Source organism: Pteropus medius, unplaced genomic scaffold (assembly GCF_902729225.1).
Source record: "Pteropus medius unplaced genomic scaffold, Ma_sr-lr_union100, whole genome shotgun sequence".
In the NCBI taxonomy this organism is placed as follows: domain Eukaryota; kingdom Metazoa; phylum Chordata; class Mammalia; order Chiroptera; family Pteropodidae; genus Pteropus; species Pteropus medius.
The window spans coordinates 7,570,859-7,593,604 of NW_024346667.1; the positions used below are offsets into that span (position 1 = coordinate 7,570,859).

Below are 22,746 nucleotides of genomic sequence, written 5' to 3' on the forward strand. Positions count from 1 at the left end.
TGGCAGGGTTTTGTGAGGCTTGGTGATAATGTATATAAGAGAACAAGATGTTTAGCACAGAGTAGCCTAATGCAATACATGCTGTTTATTTTAAACGTCGTATTACTTTTGATGTTTAATAAGTTCTTTATCCTGAATATAATATAAAAAAATTCTAGGTTGAGCCCAACATACTTTATTTGTATGTACCAAGATCTGGTACATAGTTGATAGTCAGCAAATGTTAGGAGAATTTTTTTTATTTCTATGGGAATATAGATGAGATTTGTCTAAATAGTGTGGCTACTGAGGTGAGTTTTAGGGTTTCTGGTATCCAGCAATATAACTTATTTTAATTATTTCAGTTGTCTTTTGTTAGAATTTTAACTTGTAGTACAGTTAACACTAGATTTCTATTTTCTCATAATTTTGTGTACTGGTAAAAATGCTGAGTGAATAAAGAAATGGTTAACAGGTTAACAGCAACTGGGAAAAACTTGGGATTATTCATTGAATAATTGACATTATTGCAAAATTATATTTTTATAAAATACCTGAAGTAATAGCTACTTGAAGATGGGTGTCTACATGTCTCTAAAAGCACATAAAGAAATACACTGATTAGTACCATGCAAAAATTCATAACTACATAAAATATAATTGTACATAATTAAATAATGTGCATGATGCTCTAGTAACTCAATATAATGTAAAATTCCTATGTCAAGCTTCAATGAAGAATTCTGCTTTAGAAGATGTCTCCTTTGCTGGAATTCATGCAATTGAAGGGTTTTTTTTTTCCTTTTCATTAAGACAGCACAGTGCATAGATCACCTGCATTTGATTTATAGTTGGTACTTGGTAAACAGAGGTTTTAGTTAATAATTTTTCTATGTGCATGAAAGCACCATAGATTTCAGTTTGTAAGATAAAGCATTCTTTTATATTGTACGATACCCTATAGTATCTGAGCATTATTTCACCAAGATTTATGCAGAAAGTGAAACCCTTCTGGAACTTAAGCACTTTTATCTTCTAGCTGACAGTGCACTGAAAATGTTTACTTCATTTTAGAGGTTAATGTTTATTTAAGTTGTAGCTAATGTCTAGCATGAATTTTTAATCTAAAGATATGGAAATAGAAGCTAGCCAATTATAGGAGTTAGAAAAACAGGTAATATAAAAATTTAAGAACAAATATGAAGTATTAAAATTTTCTAGGATTTAGAACTTTTCTCTAGCCAGAGGAATTTATTACTGAGTTTTGTTAACGTCATAAAGTTTTATCAGATATTATCACAAGAAAGTAGGTAAAATGGAAAAGGGGAAATTTTTCTAGTATAGGTGCATTGTGACAATTTTTCTTTTTAAAACTAGCATTCTTTTATTCATGTGGATTCAAGTTACATTAAAATGACACTAAAACCAGTAGAATGAGAGATATGCATATATCTGGCTAACATGAATAATGTCAATATATTTCCGTTATAGAATAATTAGAATACTTACGTAGGTATCACTGATTTTTTTTAGTAATTAACATCATTCTGCTTTAATAAAAAAATATCAAGAAAATAATCTTTCTTAATGAAGCAATATAATCTTAATGACTTTAGTGAAGTAAATGTTAATGTTTCTCTTTTGTTCTCAACTGTTTTATTCTACATACTGAAGTTTGCTTTTTTTTTTTTTTTTTAAACAACCATACCTATTCTTGGGCCGGACACCTTTTCCTACAGCAGGGAAATAAATACTTTGTGACTGCCACTGATAGAATCTGAAGGGCCTTGTTCTGGTTCCTATTTCCAAGATTAGATCTAACTCTGGGAGAGAAGAGGAGCCTGAGCATTTGCCTGGAGAGAGAAGAGGATAGGATGTTCTATTAATACCCTTTTGATCTCATAAGGTATTCATATAGCAATGCAGAATGAGCAATGCACAACCACATGAGTGCCACTTATACAAATTTTGATATGAACAGTGCCCCCTGGAGTTGTGCAATTTAATACCCAGTTAGTAGAGCTCTCCTCTGTCACACATATTTTTTTAATTCTTATTTGTTTTAATTCTTACTCATTTGTCTTACCTGATCAACTCACTAACCACACCTAAGAAAGACCTAAGAAAGGGAATAAACAGCCTATCTATTAATGCTTGAGTTATATGTCCTAAGATTTATTTCAACAATCTATTCAATTCTGTTCTTGTCAAATGAAAAATACATAGTTTTTATATTAAAATGACATTTTAAAATATAGATTGTAGTGGTATGTTAAAGGTATGTATATACAAACATATAAATGTGAAGGTTTATTTAAAAGTAGAAAGATAATTCCATGATTTATAATTAGAAAAAGGCAAGCAAACCTACATTGCAATTTTATCTCGGATTTTGACATTAGGCCAAAGATTTGGGAAGTAAGCATTAGAAAGAAAAGTTAGAACATATAATTTCCGTGTCAGCCACACTTTTCAAAGACACGTTATTCCTGTTAGTCAGATTATAGTGCTTGGAGGTTGTGTACTGAGAGAGGACCTAACTACAGCACCTTTTACAGAGAAGGTTTTATTTCCAGATCTAATAAGAGCCTAGGCTCACATCTTTAGTTTGAATACCTTTTTAGTGATCTTAATTTTAATTATTAGTGGAAATGAATAAAGATGAAGTTTGTGACTATTGCATCATATACTATTAATATAATTTTGTACATAGATACAGATACATAGAAGAATAGGTATATAGTGATCTATAGACATATTTGTACAGTCTTAGAATAGGTGATTTCTCATCCATGCTTGTATTTGGTCAACAATCTATTTCTGAATACTTGAAGTCTTTTTAATTTTTCTAGCCTTACCATGCTGATAAGTCCAAAAATGTACAATAATTTATTTAGTTCTTCATAACCTATGGGAAGAAAGTTGGATCAATATGGGAAGAAAGTTAAATATGTCAGATTTTCCAATTTTTATTCTGTTTCCTATAGAAGGGGTTTTGGGGGGAAGGCGGGGTGACAGTATTTCTTAATGGAGTAAAATCTTTATGTGAATGATCAAACATTAAGTTGATAATTGAAAGCTTAACATTCCCCTTTCCAATATTGTTCTAAAATGATAAATTGTGCCTCATTTTTTTGGTGATAGAACTTTATACTGAGTGTATGTTGTTGGAGGGAGTAGGGTTGAAGGGACAAAACATTAGATTTTTAGGCCCCGGTTTGTTACTGTGTAAATGACTTTAAACATGCTAGTAATTACCCTCCTCTGAAAAAATGAGTATGACTTTTTTTCCCCAAAGAACGTGTATTACTCTCACCATCAGAAATCGGATGATAAAAGCTATTTTTTTCAGATGAGGCTGTAATAGCTATTCCATTATGAGTAAGTTTCTGAGGATTTGAGAGTCTCAAAAAAATGTATTAAAATTGTTGGTCTGTGTAGGTGGTTTTGTAATCCATTCTAGATCTGTGATCGGAAGTAAGTGATTTTTGCTGTCTTCAGATTTTAAATTGTTGTAACAGGAGATAGACTTGTATTGAGAAGGTAGCCTGAGATATAGCTTTTGTAAATATTGTTGTGCTAAGGTATAAAGTTCTTCATTCTATTTGGATTGTATCTAAGTATTTTTAAATTTTTGATAGAACATTTAGATTTAAACACAGAAGTATATAATGAGTGTAAGGGAAACTTATCTTAAAATTTTTTCTACTATGTGAACAAATTCTCAGTTCCTGATGTATTAGTGTTTTTGTTTCAGCCAAATGTCACCACTGTGACCATTTTTTGTTAGTGTCAAAGAGCACAAAAATAAATATTATGGTTCTGTTTTCCCCTAATTTTGGTTACTATGCTTATAGATACTATCTTTGAGTTACTTGATAACTTGTGGATGATTTTATAATTTCTCTGGTTTTTCTACTGTATGACAAAAATTATCATGCACATGCTTTAATAGCCATTGGATTTGACTTCACTCTCGTGCATTATACTGCACTCTATTGTTATCTAATTTGGCAATAATTTTATAAAAGCAGTTTAATATCTCTTATAATTTTAATTGTTATCAAGAAGAATGACACCGTTTAATTTGACTCAAAATTCAGAAGGATGAATGAATGACAAATTAATAATTTACCACCTTTGCATAATACTGAAGCATAGAATATTAGAAGGATTGATGGCAGAAAAGGTTAACAAATTTTAGCAGCTTTCATTAGCTTTACATGGTCATATGTTTGTGGTGCTGACTGAAATAGGCTTTGTAGGAGATCTCAGTCGAGGGAACTAATTACTTGTGCCGATTGCCGCACTGATGAATAGACCCTCATTGTATCATTCCCCTGAAGACGAGGAGCAGCCTGTGATTCACGACTGCATCCTGGCTGATATTTGATAATAATTTTAACAGATAAATGTAGGTAGGCAGAATGATGAAGTACCTATCCAAGCTCCATGACTATCAAAGCCATACACATAGCCATCTGTGTACTGCCTTTTCCTCTCTCACCTAAAGAAAATTTTATTAATTGAGTTCAAACAACTGTTGTCTTTTGCTTTTATGCATAGTCTGTAGATATTTTTAAAATTTTTAAATGATATATTAGTTTTCATTTAAAATGTAGACAAAAAAAGAAAAGCTTTTTAATCTTTCTGAGAACTGCAGTTCTTACACTTTTTTCTATTCCATTCTGATTACATTATATCTCCTTTTTTATGCTTGATCAGAATCAACAAAGGAAATCTTTGATGTTTTATTGTCTGTCCAGCATTCTCAGGAAAGAGCCTGGATTCCTATTGTTTTTAAAAAATATTCTCACAAATAATACACTGCTGCCTATGCTTTTATTAATCCGAGATAATTTTTAATTGATAAGTACTTATTTATAAATCTTTTTAATTTTTAAAGGTAGCATTTTAAAACATCAGAATAGGGTAACTTCTCTGTGGGTATTTTGGGACTGTCGGTCGGTCAAGACTACTAATTTGTCAAAGCTGACAGGTACAGTTTTATTAGCTCATGAAATACAAGTGAGATTTTATTTTGTATTAGTCATTCCTTGCAGTTTGGATTATGAATTTTTAAAATTTTGTTATCAAAACCTATAGATTTTTATGTTGTGTATCTTTAGTGAATAAATATATTCTGCAGAGATATTGCTCATAACTGAAAAACTTCATGTTAGCATTTTCTTTATATTTTTCAGCATGTTAGATCATGATTAGTTAATAGGAGAGGAAGTTGACGTTTATATATTAGTCTGTAGTCATGTAAAAGATCTAAATAATTGGAGAAAATATAGTAGAACTTGAATTGAGTGAACCCTTTAAAAAATACATTTCCAAAAGTATACTTTTGATATAGCAATTATTGCACATCATATAGCATGTAGTTTTTAATTAAATATAAAAACAGACTACATAAAACAGAAATCCAATCTGATTTGCTTGAAAATAGATTGCTATTTCACTCTATAGGAATGGTTTATTTAAAACAGTAAATGGAAAAGAAATGCATTTTCTTGTGTTGTTCTAAGCCTCAGGGGCTAAATGTAATGAATATTTTAAGAGATTATTTTAATTAAATTCCTGCACATCTAAACAGAGTAATATTTTATTATCACATACATAACCATGTAACTGAGATATTCATTAAAGTTAACACTTTCTGGACCAAGAATTCATGGTATGATTTACTGACCTTGTGCAAAAAGGCACAAATTAGGAAGAAAAATGAAGGGGGACAGACTTTGATTAATATAGGTAATGCTATACCATATTTATAATAGCCTTTTCCCTATTCTGGTTTATAAATGCAGCCACAGAGAAAGGTGCCCTGCTGAGGCTGAAATGAGGCTGAAATCAGAGCACATGCCACTAGAGTGTGGGGAAACTGATCACACTGTCAGCAATTCATTTCAGAATGATGTATTTAGTGCTCATTTCACCTTCCAAGAAAAAGGAAAAGGAGTTCCTTAGACGGGAAGGTGATATTGTTATTTTCAAGGACATACCTAAGTTAAAGATTGCAGAAAGGGGAGTGTGAGGTGGAGGGAGAATTAAGAGGAAGGGGAAGAAAAAAAAGGCAGAGCAAACAAGGAGAGCTTTATGCAGAAATTCAGTGCTACCACGCTGTTTGATAATTGCTAACATATGTGGCTTCTCTGTTTCATTGTAGTCGTCCTCGTGAGTTCTGGCGCCTTGACTACTGGGAAGATGACTTGCGGCGCCGGCGACGATTTGTGCGTAACCCTCTAGGATCGACACATCCTGAAGCGACACTAAAAACAGCCGTGGAGCATGGTCAGTGTATGAACCACTCCTTGCCAATAGCAGCAGGTACAGTGCTTGGTAACGAAGAGCATAACTTCATTATTACAAGGCACTGTAAACTGGTCCAATGCCACATTTCAGTTATTCACCCCAGAAAGAGAAGTTAAATTTTTATAGTTAGTGTAGAGTCCTATTAAATTATGGTGTCAGGTGTATTTATTTATTATGTTACACATGCAAAACTTACTTAACATAGAGCCTTTGTTTCAGAGTAGAAGGGTAAAATATTTTTTCTTTTAAGTGACACATTCAGCTTTGAGTAAATTAATCCAAGACGCCTGCCTTAAATCCATGAATATCAGAAAGACAGCATTTTCAAACCAAATAGGTTTCCAGGTTCTGTTGTGTGTGTAAATGGTTTTCCCTCACCCTTGGTATTTTAGCATGAGATTATGAAGTGGGAGAGATGGTAATAAATGTCCAAGTGCCTAGATACTTTCTGAGCCTTGATTTGTAGATGGCTGTGATCGATGGCTCCTGGAAAAAGAGAATTGACATTATTTTCAAATGTTCCTGTTCTGCATCATCTTGTTATCAGAGCTTAACAAAACACTTTTCCTTTTCTTGATATAATGCATATCACTGTGATTCATTTTAGGTAGAAGCCTGATGAGCAAATGGGAAAAACTGAAAAAGTCCTTTGGTTTGATCATTTACTCTCTTTGCTCATAGGGTTTCACTTAATATTTTAAAATTTTTGAAAGCCAGTTAAGATACATTAAGAGGACACATGCCTCTCTCCACATTAAAATTCTTTTTATTTTATAAAATATAAATTGATTATATAAGGTAATTAGTTTTAATTCCCCTTTTATAGAGTATTAGTTTAACATGCAGCATCTTATGGTTAAATGATTGTATGTAGTATACAAAATAAATTTTAAATTACATTCAGTAAGGATATTAAGAGTTTAGATTAAAAGTCTGTGGTCTTAGGTTTGGCCTCAGTCAGACAGCTTAACCTCTTGCACTCAGCCTTAAAGAGCCATTTCTGGAAGAAAATGTCCACAATATGTCATCAGATATAACACCAAATGTGACATCAGTCCTTTAAAATAAATGATCATACAGAGAATAGTCAATAACAAAGTGATCTAAAAGCAATAATAGTCTCAGTGCCCTACATCTTCAGCTACAGGAGGTGGAGAAGGAGAAATAAGATGTAGAATTAATTAGGCCACTTTTGCTTTTAAGGTTCATGTACTTTTTATGTGGTACTATAGATTTCAGAGTCACATGTATATATTTATATATTTTCTTTCCTGTTTTTATATTTGAGTTTTTGACTAATGACCCTTACATTGAAAAAAATCAGCCCTTTTGCAGTTTTATCCTTTTCAGTCAAACAGATGTTACCATGTGCACTTAAAATTTAATAAGTATTTTTCTGTCTTCTTACCTGTCATTTCACATTGAGTTGTGAGTTTGGAAGTCAATGACACTAAAAATGTTTTTATGAAAATTTTTCCTTTTATATCTGGAGAGAGGGACTTGTTTTCTAAATTTATAAATAGGGAAACTGTTAATCCTTTTGCCTGAGAGAAATATCAGTAACTGAATTTAAAATTTGCAGTATAGATTTAATCCAGAGCTTCTTATAATCTATTTTTAGATTATAAGAATAGTACATTGAACCATTTTGGAGAATTATAAACCTCTTTATAATGCGTAAATTTTAATTTTATTGTTGAATTTTACCTTATTAAAATAATGTCAACTTTTTTAATGCTGAATCTTATTTTAAAAAGATTTATTAGTAATGCTTTTGTCATTTAAGACTTTAAATCCTGTGTTGAAGCAGATTTCACTCTACTTGGTAATATTTCACACTAATCTTATAATTAATATTTAAAACACTGAAAGATTAAAAAAAATTTAAATGAAGTGTATATTTTTAAAAACTAATCAAATATGTAGGAGATGCTTCAGTGGACTTCCAGTTAAGGAGATATGTCATATTTAATGTAACATTTTTGAAAAAGGATACAAACTCTTTGTAACTATATATTTTTTTATCTTAAAGAAATAATAGTTTTGGAACTCAGTACATAGATTGTACTTTAGTATTGTTTGTCAGCATAATTGATGCTAATATATTATGTAAGCAAATAGCTTAATTTTTAAATGCTTTATTAAATGAAGTATCTTATAGTTGACACTTATTTTTAATTTCGTGTTAATTATGAAACTTTTTTTTTAATCCTAACTTAACGATAGGCTAATGAAAATAAACATTAAGCAGTAAAGTATACAAACAAAGCAGTTAATATAATTAAAAAAAGGTTGAAATTATAGAATTTAGCATGGATAAATACTGTGCTTTAATATGGAATTTGAATGTTTAAAATAGATATTACTAAGGCTAATGTGTCTGTTTTATTTTATGACTTTTCAGTTTTGATTTAACTCAGGCGACAGGATATTTTAAAAATGCAGAATCTTAAAGCATCATGAAGTATATTATCATTATCAAAAGACGACATCTAATAGAAATGCCATCAGAGATTAGTTATATATTTTAGTAGTAAGAGCCATCTTTTTTATAGATTGATTTGATTTGAAGGAAAGCCTCTGGTGTAAAGGTGGCAGAGTAAATACCTGAAGAGTGATGTTCTCTGTTCGTGCGATCAATACTAGCCCCATGACTCTACTTCTGGCTACCTTCTAGTTAAAAACAAATTTTTTAATTCTGACAATTTAATTGCCCTTCCCAAGTTCACATTAACTTGCTTGGGGAAAAGGGCTTTAGGTAATTTTTCAAAGAGAGACCCTCCAAAGTGGTTATTTATAAAAGTCATTTTGTAATGGGAGATTTCTTTAACTTTGCAGAAACTGAGTCATATTTTTGAATTAAAATGAATACTTCTTATGATTAAATATTCTTTATGGAAATTAGCAGCATCAAACAGAAGTGGATATTTGATTCTTGATGGCATTTTCTTCTATTTTATAGTTTTAAAATTTATTAGAAATGGATTGTAATGACTCGTAACTTTCTCCTCATGCACAGAGCCCAGTTTGTCAGTTATTTATTATCAGAGCATGTTAGATCTGGAAAGATCTTAAGGCTAAAGTTTAGTTTAACTTTATTCTTCACAGATAAAGAAATTGGTGAAACAAAAGGCCAACGTAATTCATGGTAGATATAGGATTAAGCCCAGGTTATCCCATGACTAGTGAGATTTTACCATTGTACTATGCTGTCTTCTAAAATTCATTGTTAAGTATAATGGGAATTTTATATTCAAATTAAAGCCACATGAAAAATGTTTTAAACAGTAGAAAGATTAGTTTTAATTCAAACACTAGCTGTAGAATCCTATTGAATTCGAGACATTTTTATTTTGTAGTGAATGTGTACGCAAATTGAAATATATGAGAGGGATTTAACAACATAGTTGAAAAAGTATCTTGTAATTATATGGAATGATACATGTACCTCATCTGGTTTTCTAGGGATGACAGACCATGTAAAGATCCTAAATCATACCATTCCTTTATAAATTCAATAATGCTAAGTACTGTTGTTTTCTTTTTAGGATCAACATGTAAGAGGTTCTCTAACACTTTTAGGGAACCCATGATCATTAGGAGATGAACTTAGCTTGTTCTCCTAATCATCCTTTGTAGTTTCACTGATTTTTTCTAGAGTAAATTTTTTTGACTTGGAACCCTTTTGAAACTGCACAAACTATAAAGTGGAATTAGTTCAGGATAGTATAAGATATCCTCAGTGTGCCCTGTGCTGAATGAACAGTTAATAGTATGTACTTCACATTACACTGAATAGATACCCATATTTATTTTATGTACATTTGGGGTCACTTTATTTCAGTAGTAATCTTTTTTTTTTTTTTTTAACAAAGTGACTAATTCTTAATGTATGAACTTTTTCTGTATTATGAACTATTGATGATTAATTCACTGATGCAGTGGACTTTTAAAAGGAGATTTATATATCACAGATGGAACATTTTTCTGTGTTATTTTTTTCTTTAGATTTTACTTACCTCGCCTGTGTCGAATATATAAATCAACTCAGGCCCAGTGCTATCTCTAAAGAACTTGAACTTTACGTTTTAAGGACCAGCTTCTCTCTGAGCCCTCTTATTGCTCTTAGCTTCAGTGAATCAAAAGTTGTGATTCAAAGAAAGCATTTTTGACAGTTTTATCTAATTTTATGTAACAGTTGCACTTATTGTTAGAATAAATATTATACCAGAATTAATGTGTGATTCGATGAATGGAATCTGTTAATAGTGATATGACAAATTTAAAGTTATCCTGTTTGGTAATAATTTTATTAGCCAGAAAAGATCTGAATCAAGCTTTAAAATTAAACCAAAAGTACGTTTTGACTTCATCCAATTAAATTTTTATTCTAGTGTAGAATATACTCACAGATGGTATCAAAATAGTTGATACTTCTTTTAATGGTTGATTAAATATAAGGCAAACAAAAGTTAAAAATATACTTTTCCCAGCACGTAAACATGATAATTATCTTTTATTTTATGCTTGGGAGAGTTTTGTTCTAATTTTGGAAAAAAAAAGTTCTGTAGCAGAAAGCTATTAGACCAGTGAGAATTGAACACCAGCGCATGTGGTGTGTATTAGAGTACTGTTGGTAATTTTACTGCTGCTAACTTAAAATCCTCAAGGGGGAGTTAATTACAGGAAAACCATTCTAAATATCAGTAAGCTGCATATTTTCCATGACAAGAGGTTTTTCAGTTGAGGTTGAACAATTCCAGAATCTGAGCTTGTAAAAATAAGTAAATAAATAAAAAGTGGGTGTTTGTATGCATACAGTAGACCTATGGTACTTTAAATTTTTTTCATAAAATTTTATTAAATTCAGAAGTTACTGTGTTTTAATGTGTCAGCATGATGAGAACATATTTTAAAATGTTAAAATTCCAGTTGAAAGAGTTAAGAATTATATTTAGTGGTCAGTTAAATGAATGTGAATTTATTTACTAAGTTATTTCAAACCACTGGCTACTCTATTTTTTTGGTAAGTGTTTGCAGATTAAAATGATTCCTCCCTCTTTTCATATTAACTTTGTGTACTTCATGTCTGCAATAATCAGGTGTTAAATTTAGTTTTTCTGATGTGTGTGGCATATACTCATCAAATTTAGGTTTTGAAAGGAATTTTTTTTTAATTTGTTATAATTCTGACTTTTTAAAATGCATTATGAGAAACATGAGAATTAGTAAACAAATCAGTGAATTACATATACATTTATATTTGTATAGCGGTTAAGAGCTCAGATACTGCTTCTACTCTGCCTGGATTGAAATCCTGACTCTACTTTTCACTAGCTGTGTTGCCTTGGGCAAATTATGTAACCTCTCTGATCCTGTTTATTCATCTGAAAAGGAGAAATTAGCAGAGGGTTTATGAGAATTAAGTGATTTAAATATGTTAAGTGCTTTGAACACTGCCTGACACATAAGTGTTCTTTAATATTAGCATTATTATCATCATCATCATCATTTCTGCTTTGAAGAAGGAATTGTAAATTCAGGAAATCATCATGCAACACACTGCTTTTGTACTAAATTCTGACGGGCAGTTGTTAATTTATTATAACTTTATAAGAAAATACAGAAGATGGTGATTTCTCTTGTATTTCCCACTAACCAATTTGTTTCTAGTAAAATTGATAGTATATTGGAAAAGATCTTGTTTTAGCTAAGGACAGTGTTTATGATTTCACAGTAAGGGAATATTAACAATGATAAAAAAACTGCTATTTTCCTGGAAAAAATTTTTTTTTGTCATATTTCTTCGTAGCTTTAAAAAAAATAAAGCCACTTAAATTAGGTACTTTAAATTTTTTTCAAATATTTAGTGAGACCTTCATTGTGTGTAGCATACTATGCTGAATGTGGGTATGAAGGAAAATAAGATTTTATTTACCAATAGAGAGTTTTTAAAGCTAAATATAGAAAGAAAGCTTCTTTCCACGATTTCCTTAAAAATAATAGGAAACACCTGTGCTCTTTTAAGTAGTGCCATAGGTATTGTATGTAAATGATATACATGGTGAATTCACAATAAATATGATAAAAATAAATTTTAACCTTTATGGTTATCCATAACCATATCTATTAAACTAAAAGAAGCTTTGATTTGTCAGGTTAACCAGATAACATACATGTAGTTTAACTATTAGACATAAATTCTGTAGATAAATATTAGTCATGTTACTGAAAATGGATTATCCTTTGTGGGTTTGGGGACTTCTGCCTGGGCAGAAACTGCAGTGGAGTAAAAAGCTTTCCCATCTGATTTCCATATCAATGGCTGCTGCCTGGGTGGATCAGGTGCTTTGCCTCTGGGATTTCCCTAGCTAGAAACCCAGAATGTAAGGAAGATGCTAAACTTTCCCTTCTGTGACACTATGAGCTTTTAAGTCACAGTTGTAAAGTTACTATCTGGTTTTATGTATTTCTAAAGGAGAAAGCCACTCACAGCAACGGAGTCACTCTGGAGGGACAGAGGGTTTTAAAGTCAGAATTTTGAGTTCCACTGTTTTCTCCTTTCTTCTCCACCTCTGCTCTTCCTGGTTCCAGGGTTGGCTGTAGGTGCTCCTCAGAGCTGCTTCTTCACTCCCTAGATTTCTTGTATTCTTTCTCTACTTCCTCTCCTTTCCTGCCGCCTTGTTGCAGTGCCTGAGTCTGGTGCTGCTGCTCCTGCTCTCCACGGGCCGCTGCAGCTCAGGCAGTGAGAGGCTCTTTGCCCAGATGCCTCTCATCCCAGGCTTTCTGTTATGTTTGCCCCTGGGGTGTCTTAGCCCTTTAGTTTAAACACATGGAGGAGGTAGTGTTTGAGCCACCACTTCGTTTCCACACTGCCTTGCTCTTGGATATTTGTATAAGGGCTGAAGTAAGGGTGCGGGTGGGGTGAGGTGAGGTATGGGCAAGGGCAAGGTGAAGGAAAGAGGGAGGTTGGAATAAAAGGAAGAGAATATAGCTTCTAAGAGCTTCTAGAGCTTTATGAGTGTCAGATATGGCTTCAGTAGCTGGCTAAATCCTAATTGGCTATGAATCTTTCTTAGCTCTGACTCTTATTACTTCTGTATTCTCCTTCATAACCACTCTTCCACCATTTCAAAATGTTTGTCAGTATAATACTCCAGGAATCAGTAAGTCTTTCTTATTTTTCAATGTTAAGTAGGTATTGTTTCTAAAACTAGGTTCTGATTTTTGCTACCGATAAATTTCCAAAAATGTGCTGCCTTTGAACCTTCTCCTGCCCTAACTATAAGTAAATAAATGGTTCGGTGAGTGGTGCAAGGGTCACGTTTAATGGGATTAGGGCGCTTGTTCAGGGTAACATTAACTGGGTTTGGGCAATCGTGTTTGTCAGAAGGAGCATGTGTGCCATCCCAATCACTTTCCCCACAGCGGATGACTCTGTGTAGAAATGATTGACCATTCCTGGCTACCTATCCTTACCTCAGTACCCTGTCCTCCTGCCAAAGTACTCTTCCCAGAGCTGACGGACAGCTTTGTTTCCTTTTCATTTCAGCTGCAGATGAAGATATCCTTGCTAAGGGAAAACAGTCCATCAAGGGTCAGGCTTTAGGAAATCAGAACTCAGAAAACGAGATCCTCCTGGAAAGCGACGACGATACTCTGTCATCCGTGGATGAGAAAGATTTAGAGAATCTTGCCGGTAAATTCAGTGCTTGTGCAGCTGTTTCAGCTAGTTCTGGACCAATAAGCATCTAATTACTTAGTTTTTCAGCTGTGACCACTAGGACTTGCTAAGTCTACAACCACAATTACATTAGATAAAATTTTTTGTTCTTTCATTTTCCTTTTAACCTTCAGCACTGTTTCTCTTTTACTTTTCAGTTCTTTCAGTCTCTTTACCCTAGTCATCTTTTTTTTAATGAATAATGTTCACTGACAAAGAAAAAAAGTTTAAAAGCAGCAACAACAAAGCAAAATTTCTTTACCTATCCCATGGGAGTTACCTAATCTTTATAAAATGAGAGCTATAAGAAAAATTCTGCAAATTGTTTGGTAAATAAAGCTTGGAGGCAGATGAGCTATTTGCCTTGATATATACAGATCTTAGTAAGCATGCTGCATATACATTTAACTCTCAAAAAAAAAAAAAAATCCATTCCAAGAATGCTATGGCTTTATACAGGATTCACATATTTTACTTGATATAGGAATTTTGATTTGCATTCTGCAGATTTTCAGTTTTACTTCCCTTATGGGAAAAATTCTCTTGTTTAGCCTGGAAGTTTAATCATTCATTAAATGAATTTTTTTTTTCTTTAATGCCTGGGGCTCTGTCCTTCAAGGTGGAAAGTCTAAAAGATTCTACAGTTTCTTTGTTGAAAGTTATGTAATCTTCTATTTTGATAATTTTAAGAGAAAAGGCGTTATAAATCTTACATTTAGTGACATCTGCAATCTGTGCTCTGTGCTACTATGCAATGAATGATAATGAAAAGCAAAAATAGATGATGGTATCATCTCTGATGACCATGAACTTCTGTGTAAAGTAATGTAAAATTAATTGGAGCATAGTGTTAAGGGATTCGGGGCGGGAATAGAGAGTAAAGTGGACAGTCCTATTCTCTAGTTGTTTCCTTCATATCCATTTACCCATTTCTTCTACCTTTATTTTGCTCTATTCTTGCTACTAGTAATACATTCATACAGTAATAGAGGTGAAAGGGGAGTTTAATTATATAATCTTGACAATGGCAATAGGATTAAGAAGTAATCCACACTAATAAAGTGATGTGGGTTAGAAATGAAGTGGAAATTGTCAGGGGTCTTCTTTAGGACCTAGGCTGCCTTAGCTCCTGCAGCTGTCTGCTTACCCTGTAATTGAATGTCTGAGAGTGATTGAAAAAATGTTATTTCTTCTCAGGATTACATGCTAATGTACAGAGGGCAAAGGAGACACCAAAAGAACACATAGCTGCTTATTTCATCCATTTATAGGGATGAGCTTTGGGAAATCATGGCTGTTCCACAGCTATCTGCTGCCCATCTGCAAACACAATGTATTTGTACATTGGGAATAGAGGGCAAAACCTGCTCTGATCTCTGCAGAGCATCCCTTCTATTGTCCTGCTGGCACACATTAAGATTGATGTGAGATTAAGTATCAACACCCTTCTAACAATCGATGGAAATGTCAATTCATCTGAATTTTGAAACACTTATTCATCCATTGATTACCTGAATAGGTGTACCATGTTTATAGGCACTATATTAATTCAGACCACTAAGTGCCAGTCTTCTCTTGCTGTTTTCTTCACCTATAGGATTTGTACAATGAGGAATTGACATAGGATTTCCAATTCTTACTAAATCTGTCTCTACATAAATATATATAATGTAATAATTATTTTTAGTCCTTATTTTAGGTTTAGCTCTAATATGCTTTATGCTCTTCTATCTATTGACTCTATTGTTTTCAGTAGCAGGCTGATTTGTCTCTTTGATAAGCCCTTTGGAGATTTGATTATTCCAATAAAAATTCATTCACTTGGAAATCCACCCTCCAGCTGTTTACTCCCAGAGTCCCTGAACTACACTAATATTAGATTTGGAAGCGTTGAACAATATTTAACAATGGAAAGGCAGGCTTAGTAAATAAGTATTTCTACCAATCTTTCATGGATAAAGTTATTATGGAAGAGGTTTTGTGTCAACCTAGCACAAAATCTTTATCAGAGAATATGGTGAAATGTGTTTCTCACTTTACTAATAAGCTAGTGTTCTTTTTGTAATCATGCCCCAGCCAAACTCTGAGCTAACCTCTGGCCTTAGGAGCCTATTGAGTCATCCTTGCTCCTGGTTGTTGTTCCATGTTGTTGGATAGCCTGAGGCATGTTTTCTAAATGGAATGTGGATGGACTTATTTAGGCAGAGCCACCCTCTGAACCAGGAGATTAGACCGAAGCTTTGCAGACTCCCCGTAAAATAATTGCATCCTAGTTTACTGTTGTCATTAATTGTCTATTATTAATCTCTTAGTATGAGAATCCGAACTTTGCATTTTCAGAGGAAGATTTGGGGTGGATAGAATTTCTAAGTGTAGGAGTTGGCAGGCAATTTGGTGCTAGAGGTGAGAATTTTAAAATTAAATAAAATTTCTGCTTGAATCTATTTGATTTTTTGAAAAATGTTATTCCAAATTGTATGGCTTGTCTTTTCCTTTTGGCAGGTCCTGTTAGCCTGAGCACACCAGCTCAGCTTGTGGCCCCCTCTATGGTAGCAAAGGGCACTCTTTCTGTCACCTCCTCTGAACTCTATTTCGAGGTAGATGAAGAGGACCCCAACTTCAAGAATATCGACCCCAAGGTGAGGCGACAAGGAATGGGTTTCATTCCTATGGAATTTTATTTTTCTTTTGATGGGTTGGTGTGCTGCTGTTAGGTAGGGTTGGCATTGGTACGATCTGACAGATTTCGTTTGAATTTCTTGCTGAATCATGTCTATATGCAAGGCAAATATCTTCTTTAGTTTATGATTCCCTTATCAGCTAGTGAGATTATTAAAGTTCATTTAGATTTAAAAACAATTCCCATTTAATTGCATATATCATTAGCTCATTCAAGGATGGGAGGAGAACCTCAGGGAATATCTTCTATAAATATATTTTGCCTCCTAGGGCCCGAGGCGAATTAAGCTACAAAATTCAGTGAGATTGAGAGAGGAATTATTTTGTTTAGCCTTTATATTATCTAGCTATAATACCAATATATCATTCTCCTCGCTTTGTCCTCATGACTTACTACTCTGTCGTGCATGCATGTCTTGTGTGTGTATGCGATGTTTCTGTTTCCCATTACCTGTAGTTGATTTTACAAGGCACTGCATAATTTCCTATTCTTAAATGAAAATGTAATTTCCCCTTTAAAATATATTTCTGATTACTTTTCAGACCTTGGCAACTTTATTTTACTAAGAAACATTTGTGGCACAGCCATAAAGCCAAAATTAGGTTTGTTTCATGAAAGTGAATGGTTGAATTTGTTCTGAGAGAAACAGCCTCTTTTAAAATGAGCAAAATAAGCATCCTTTAGTAAGAGAAGTGGTTTTTTAAAAACTAGAATACTTTAGGCTGATAGATTGTGTGTGTATGTGTATGTACATACACATACACAAATTCTGAGTTTATTGGTAGAGAGTTCTTTGGTTTTGCAATAATGTGAATTGTTAAATTTTAGTCATTTAGAAGTATTTCAAAGTAGCTCTTGATGCAAATGTTATAATTTTATTAAAACTTAACAATCATTTCTTGTCCTACATATGTTTCTAGCACATTGTTTCAAAATTGCTGCCTTTATTAAGATAGGATTTGGTAGACTGTATGAAAGGAAGGCTACAATGGAACTGATTATTTTTACCTTGATAATTCAGCTCATCCAATGCAGAGAAAACTTTAATTCAGAAAGTCCATCAACTAGAAAAATTTTCACGCTGCATGGCTGAAATATCTGAAAATATGTTGTCATTTCTTTAGGAAAGAAAGATAACCAAAATTACTTAAACTCTCTAATTTATGGTAGTTGTGGCTTTGAAAGGCTGAAATTTATTAAGAATATTCTAATATGTTGTTGGACATTTCATGGCTTAAAATTTAAATTGTGATTTAAAGATGTCTAATGTAATTCTACACAATTTTAGAACCTCTGCCAGTCTTTGTAATTAGCTTCTTTGATTTTATTTACTCCTTTGGGGGAAACTGTAACTTTTGTTTCTGTCTGATCATATTCTGTGCAACGTCATTAAATTTTTTCCCCCGTTGCTTGGGCAATACAGAAATCTTTTACACTGATCACAGAAATTGTTTGTATCACACACAACAACCTGCCTAATATTACAGAAATCAAAACTTCTGCTAATTTGTATTTGAATTTGTTTTCAGCCAGTTCTTGGAAGAATTTTTGATTTTGTATAGATTTTGGTGCTTTAACGTATTTTATAATGACTCTGTGTTCCTGCAGTGTTTTTCTTTTTTAGTTGCATAAAATTAAATGAGGGGAAAAGGATACTGAATTTGGGGAATTTTTATTTATTCTCGTCAAGACTTGAAAACTTTTTTCCTGGGATAGCTGGAGGGAGATATGTATCTAATGCTGTAAATACGTTTGAGAATGAAAAAATGGTCATTTTAAGATGGCATTTTAATCTTTTACACTAACACTGTGTGCTTAAATCATTTCTTTGTAAATTTAAACACCCATTACTTGCTTTGAAAATGTTCTTAAAAATAGGCATTTTCTCCAGAGAAGAAATTCATTTTTTTTTTAATCAAAAAATTAGTGTATTTGTCTGAACCACTTAATATTATAGTGAGTTCTACATCTATAGGGAAAGAGACCAGAAAAAGATACAGGTTGAAAGACTGGGGATGATTTCAGAACTGATAAGATCAAAGTTTATATTTCTAACACAGAACTATTTTTACTAGGGAAATTTTACCAGGAAATCTTATGACTTCAGACTGTTTTGTCAAATGAACTAGGCGACAGAGCCCTGAGTACCCTTCCTTGTTTTTCATCCATCTCTGCTAGCCTGTGGCTTATCCCTCCATACACTCCCTCCCCCATGCAGACATGTTCCTCTGATCTTTAACATTGCTTTTTAGAACATTTTTCTGTATATCTCTCATTTATGGAATTTTCTCAATAAATTAAAAACTAGGCTAATTCAAAGGGCAAATTTTAAATACTATTGGATAACATCTGATGTATATTCTATACCTGTGGCTTTATCATTAGCATATCTTATGGAATATATTGTTACCTCCAACATAAACAAGACTAACCAGTTCCTGTAGGATACTTTCACTTTTACCAACTTTTTAAAAATCAGTTATTTCTTTGTGTTAAAAAGAAACCTTAAAGTTGAAATGTTGAAAGGAGTAATTGAATTGTTACCTTAAAGGCAAAAAGAGTAGTAATGTACTTTTCCTGTATGTAAATTCTTGAAATAGTAAAATTTGGGGGGATTATAAAAATTGTATCAAAACCTTCTTTGTTTAAATTGCCTATAAGAAGCTGCAGAATAATTCCAAGTAATTCTGGGAATTTGATAAAAATGATCATAGTTTTGGCATTTATAACTAAGCCATTTTAAAAATTGAAGTAATTCATAAATCTGGATTGTTCATATCACCATTTGCTAGGAAAAGGAATATTGCTATAATCATTTTATCCTTTTTACTGTTAAGTTTTTATTATTCAAAGCTTAGAGGACAATGACTGAAGGAAAGTGTCAACTGATAGTGTTAACTATTCAGAAAAGATCCATAAATATTTCCTTTGTATTTCGGACTCAGAGTGGACTTTATTGCATAAAAAGCAAATCTATTTTTTTTTCTATTTAAAAAATTAGGATTAAAATCTGTTCTTCCATATAAAATCTGGGTTTTTTTTTTTTTCAAACGTCAATGTGGTTACGAGTTTTAATCTTAAAACCTACAGAACATATATAGTTGGGTAAAATTAATATTTTCTCTTTTCTAAAAATTTTGGTGGGAACTTGTATGCTTATAAAATATGCTGTATTTGTAAATTTTGCAAATTAGAGGTCAAATGACAGCTTCTTGTATTTAGTTTCTCAAATTCACAACTTTACATTGTAAATTATAAATTAGGATCTCACTTGCCTTCATTTAAGAACAATCCACAAACAGTCAATTACAATGTAAAGTAATATTTTTATTACTGCTTTCCACAAGACTGCTTAGGGCGAGGGTAAAGGCGCAAGAGAGGGAAGGGCACAGGCTGACATTGGCACTGAGATGCATTTAACATCAGCGAAAAATTTTTTTTAAAGAGAAATTTTACATATAATTAAATACTTTTTTTTCACTTGGTGACAACATTCAGGCAACCAAAAACAAAATGAAACGAGAGAAAGCGAGACAGACAGACAGAAAACAGAGAGGAGAGGAGAAAGGGAGAGAAGGGAAAGGGGAGAAACTACTATACATTGATTTGAAAATGTACCTTGGGTTTCATTTTGTGGTGGCAAAGCTCGATTGCTTCTTTTGTGTGACCTTTTAAATTCACATTGTTTGGAAGAAAACGATCACTTTTGTGCAAGAACGTGATTTTGTGTTGTTTGGTTCGTTGGCTGACTCCCCTCTTTTTGTTTGCTTGTTAATTAATGAAGGTCTGCCGCTTGGTTCGTTTCTTTCAGGTGGCTTACATAAAAGTTTGTGTCGAGTTTCCGGTGTTTGTTGCTGAGTAGTGTGTTGTGTGCATGAGAGCATTCCTGGTTGTGTTGCTTTTCAAGCAGTCCCCAGCACCCTATAGTTTGTCCAGGCTTTTGGGATTGGTGAGAATTTCCCTGGCCAACCTCCAGGTCTGCTTGGCAGCACTCTCCAGGGCCGAGTGGGGTTTGCCCTGAAAAAGGTCGAGGTTGGGCAGAAAGTAGTGAGGGCAGCGGCGGCACTGCAGGCAGGAGATGAGCTGCAGCAGGATGCCGTTGAGCCGATCACCGAGGCATGCCTCGTCCCAGTCCGTTTCCCGCGGGTGTTTCTCGCACTCATACAGCAGCAGCGTCTTCATGTGGTAGTTGTTGAGCGGCTGGCCTGGCAGCTCCAGGTGGCGGTCCCGCAGCGTCTTCAGCACCGACAGACACTTGTTTCGGCAGCCGCCCATCAGCAGGCGGTTCTCTGCCTCCCCAAACTGTAGCACCCAGGCATCGCTCTCTGCAGAGCTCTGCTTGCCGGTCAGCGAGTAGCACTCCTTTGAGAGCAAGTTGAACCCTTCGGCCTTGACCTCCGCCACCCGATTGGGGCCCGGCCAGGGGATGTGAGGCATAGGCCACTGTGCCGCACTGCGAGGCCAGATACCGGTGCACTTGAACGCCGGAGTGATTTGCACCACATAGCGCTCTCTGATGCGCAACTTGACCTCGCTGGTATCCGCGATCATCTTGACCACATCCCGGTAGCTGCACTTGTCCACCGCTTGAGCCACCAGCGTTTGGAAGCGCGATCGGATCTTGCGCGCGGAGAGGTAACCAGACGCTGTGATGAACTCAACCCAGAGAGACATGCTCCGCTTCCGACCATCGCTCAGTTTGAGCACCGCGCAGCCGGGCAGCGAGCCGTCGTCCACGAAGTTGAAGACGCCCATCTGGTTTAGGTAGAGCACCACCTCGAATTCTGTGGGCGAGATGACCTCCAGCCCCTCGTAGCGGGCATCGATCTCGCTCAGGGAGCTGATGAAGCGAGGCTCCTGCACCTCCACTTCCTTTAGCACGTCCGAGACCACCTTACAGACCTCTCGGATGGTCTTGGCGATGGCCGCTTTGCGCGCTTGGCAGCGCTCTGTGTAGTATTTATTGAGCTGGTAAACCAGCTTGGCCTGAGCGGCGATCATGTTGGGGCACAGGTCCGGGCTATACACCGGCGTCTCGCAGTACGTTGAGGGATCCAAGGCTCACGCACTGGTGGTGGCCCTGCGGCTTGCGAAAGAGGCGGTGCGCTTCCCTCAGCCCCACTTTCACTCTTGTTTTCCACCTGGGCTGACCCGCTGAGGCCACGGCCAGCGGAATCTTTCTTTCCCTTCTTTCTGAAACCTCCTTTCTTCTCCAGAAAATAAGGAAAAAAGTGATCTTTGAAAAAGAAGAGTACCTGCTGGGACTTTTTGCTTTCTCTTGATATGTAAAATAAAGACGAGCGTGGAGAGTTGAAGGGAGGGGGAAAAGTGTGGGAAAAGCCTAACCAAGAGTTTAGGCTTAGATGTTTGCAGCCGAGATTGCCCAGAAATCTGGAAATGAGATCTTTTAAGTGCCAAAGTAAAATTTAAAATAAAAGCGAAACATTCAGTGTTTCATTCTAAACTTCTCTCCCACGCTGGTAGGACTTGCGTAGGTGACTGCCTCTCTCCTCACCCTCCCACAAATGGAAGGTGAAGGATATAATTAATGTCCAGAGAGCAGTAAAGTGCAACTCAGTCCGTGGCACACTCGGAGATTTGGAGGTTTGCTGACTCCCCACTCTCAGCGTGTTGGTCTGATCTCTTCTCGGGGGTCCTGTTGTAGCGGTATTCCTCTGTTCCTACTGGAGGCGTTGTTTGGACTGGGCTTGTTTGTTTGCAGTAGGTTCTTGTCTTTCTCTAGGTGCAAACCGCTGGATGTTGTTTGATATTCATTTCTGCTTCGTAGTTTATAATTTGGGCCCTCACAAAATCTATTTTAGTGTGACGAAGTCGTTGCTTGCGTTGCATCTGGGGTTTAGTTATAACGATTCAAGGGTTTTTCTTCTCCTCCCCCTTTAGGTTTCTTGTGCAGATTCCACTTTCTGAGTCCTCTTTCCCTCCTCCCCTCCGACGTCTGTCTTTCCCTCTCCCCTCCTAATCTCTCTCCCTCTCTCTCCCTTACTCCCTCTGTCTCCCTCTTTCCCTCTGTCTCTCTTGCTCT

At 34.8% G+C, this 22,746-nt stretch overlaps 2 protein-coding genes across 6 annotated transcripts in view; one reads left to right on the forward strand and one right to left on the reverse strand.

The window, feature by feature from the left end:
- The window catches only part of LRBA (LPS responsive beige-like anchor protein), a 549,008-nt gene that overhangs the window by 293,399 nt on the left and 232,863 nt on the right, over positions 1 to 22,746 (forward strand). For 4 of the 5 annotated variants that reach the window (XM_039875986.1, XM_039875985.1, XM_039875984.1 and 1 more), the window contains 3 exons: positions 6,155 to 6,315; positions 13,853 to 13,999; positions 16,526 to 16,662. In XM_039875986.1, coding sequence (XP_039731920.1) covers positions 6,155 to 6,315; positions 13,853 to 13,999; positions 16,526 to 16,662 — 445 coding nt within the window. The remainder of the gene's footprint in view (positions 1 to 6,154; positions 6,316 to 13,852; positions 14,000 to 16,525; positions 16,663 to 22,746) is intronic. The other variant, XM_039875987.1, reaches the window with a different exon arrangement.
- MAB21L2 (mab-21 like 2) lies at positions 20,010 to 22,740 on the reverse strand. The gene has a single exon (XM_039875997.1). The coding sequence runs from the start codon at positions 21,702 to 21,704 to the stop codon at positions 20,625 to 20,627; it is 1,080 nt and encodes a 359-aa protein (XP_039731931.1). The 5' UTR covers positions 21,705 to 22,740; the 3' UTR covers positions 20,010 to 20,624.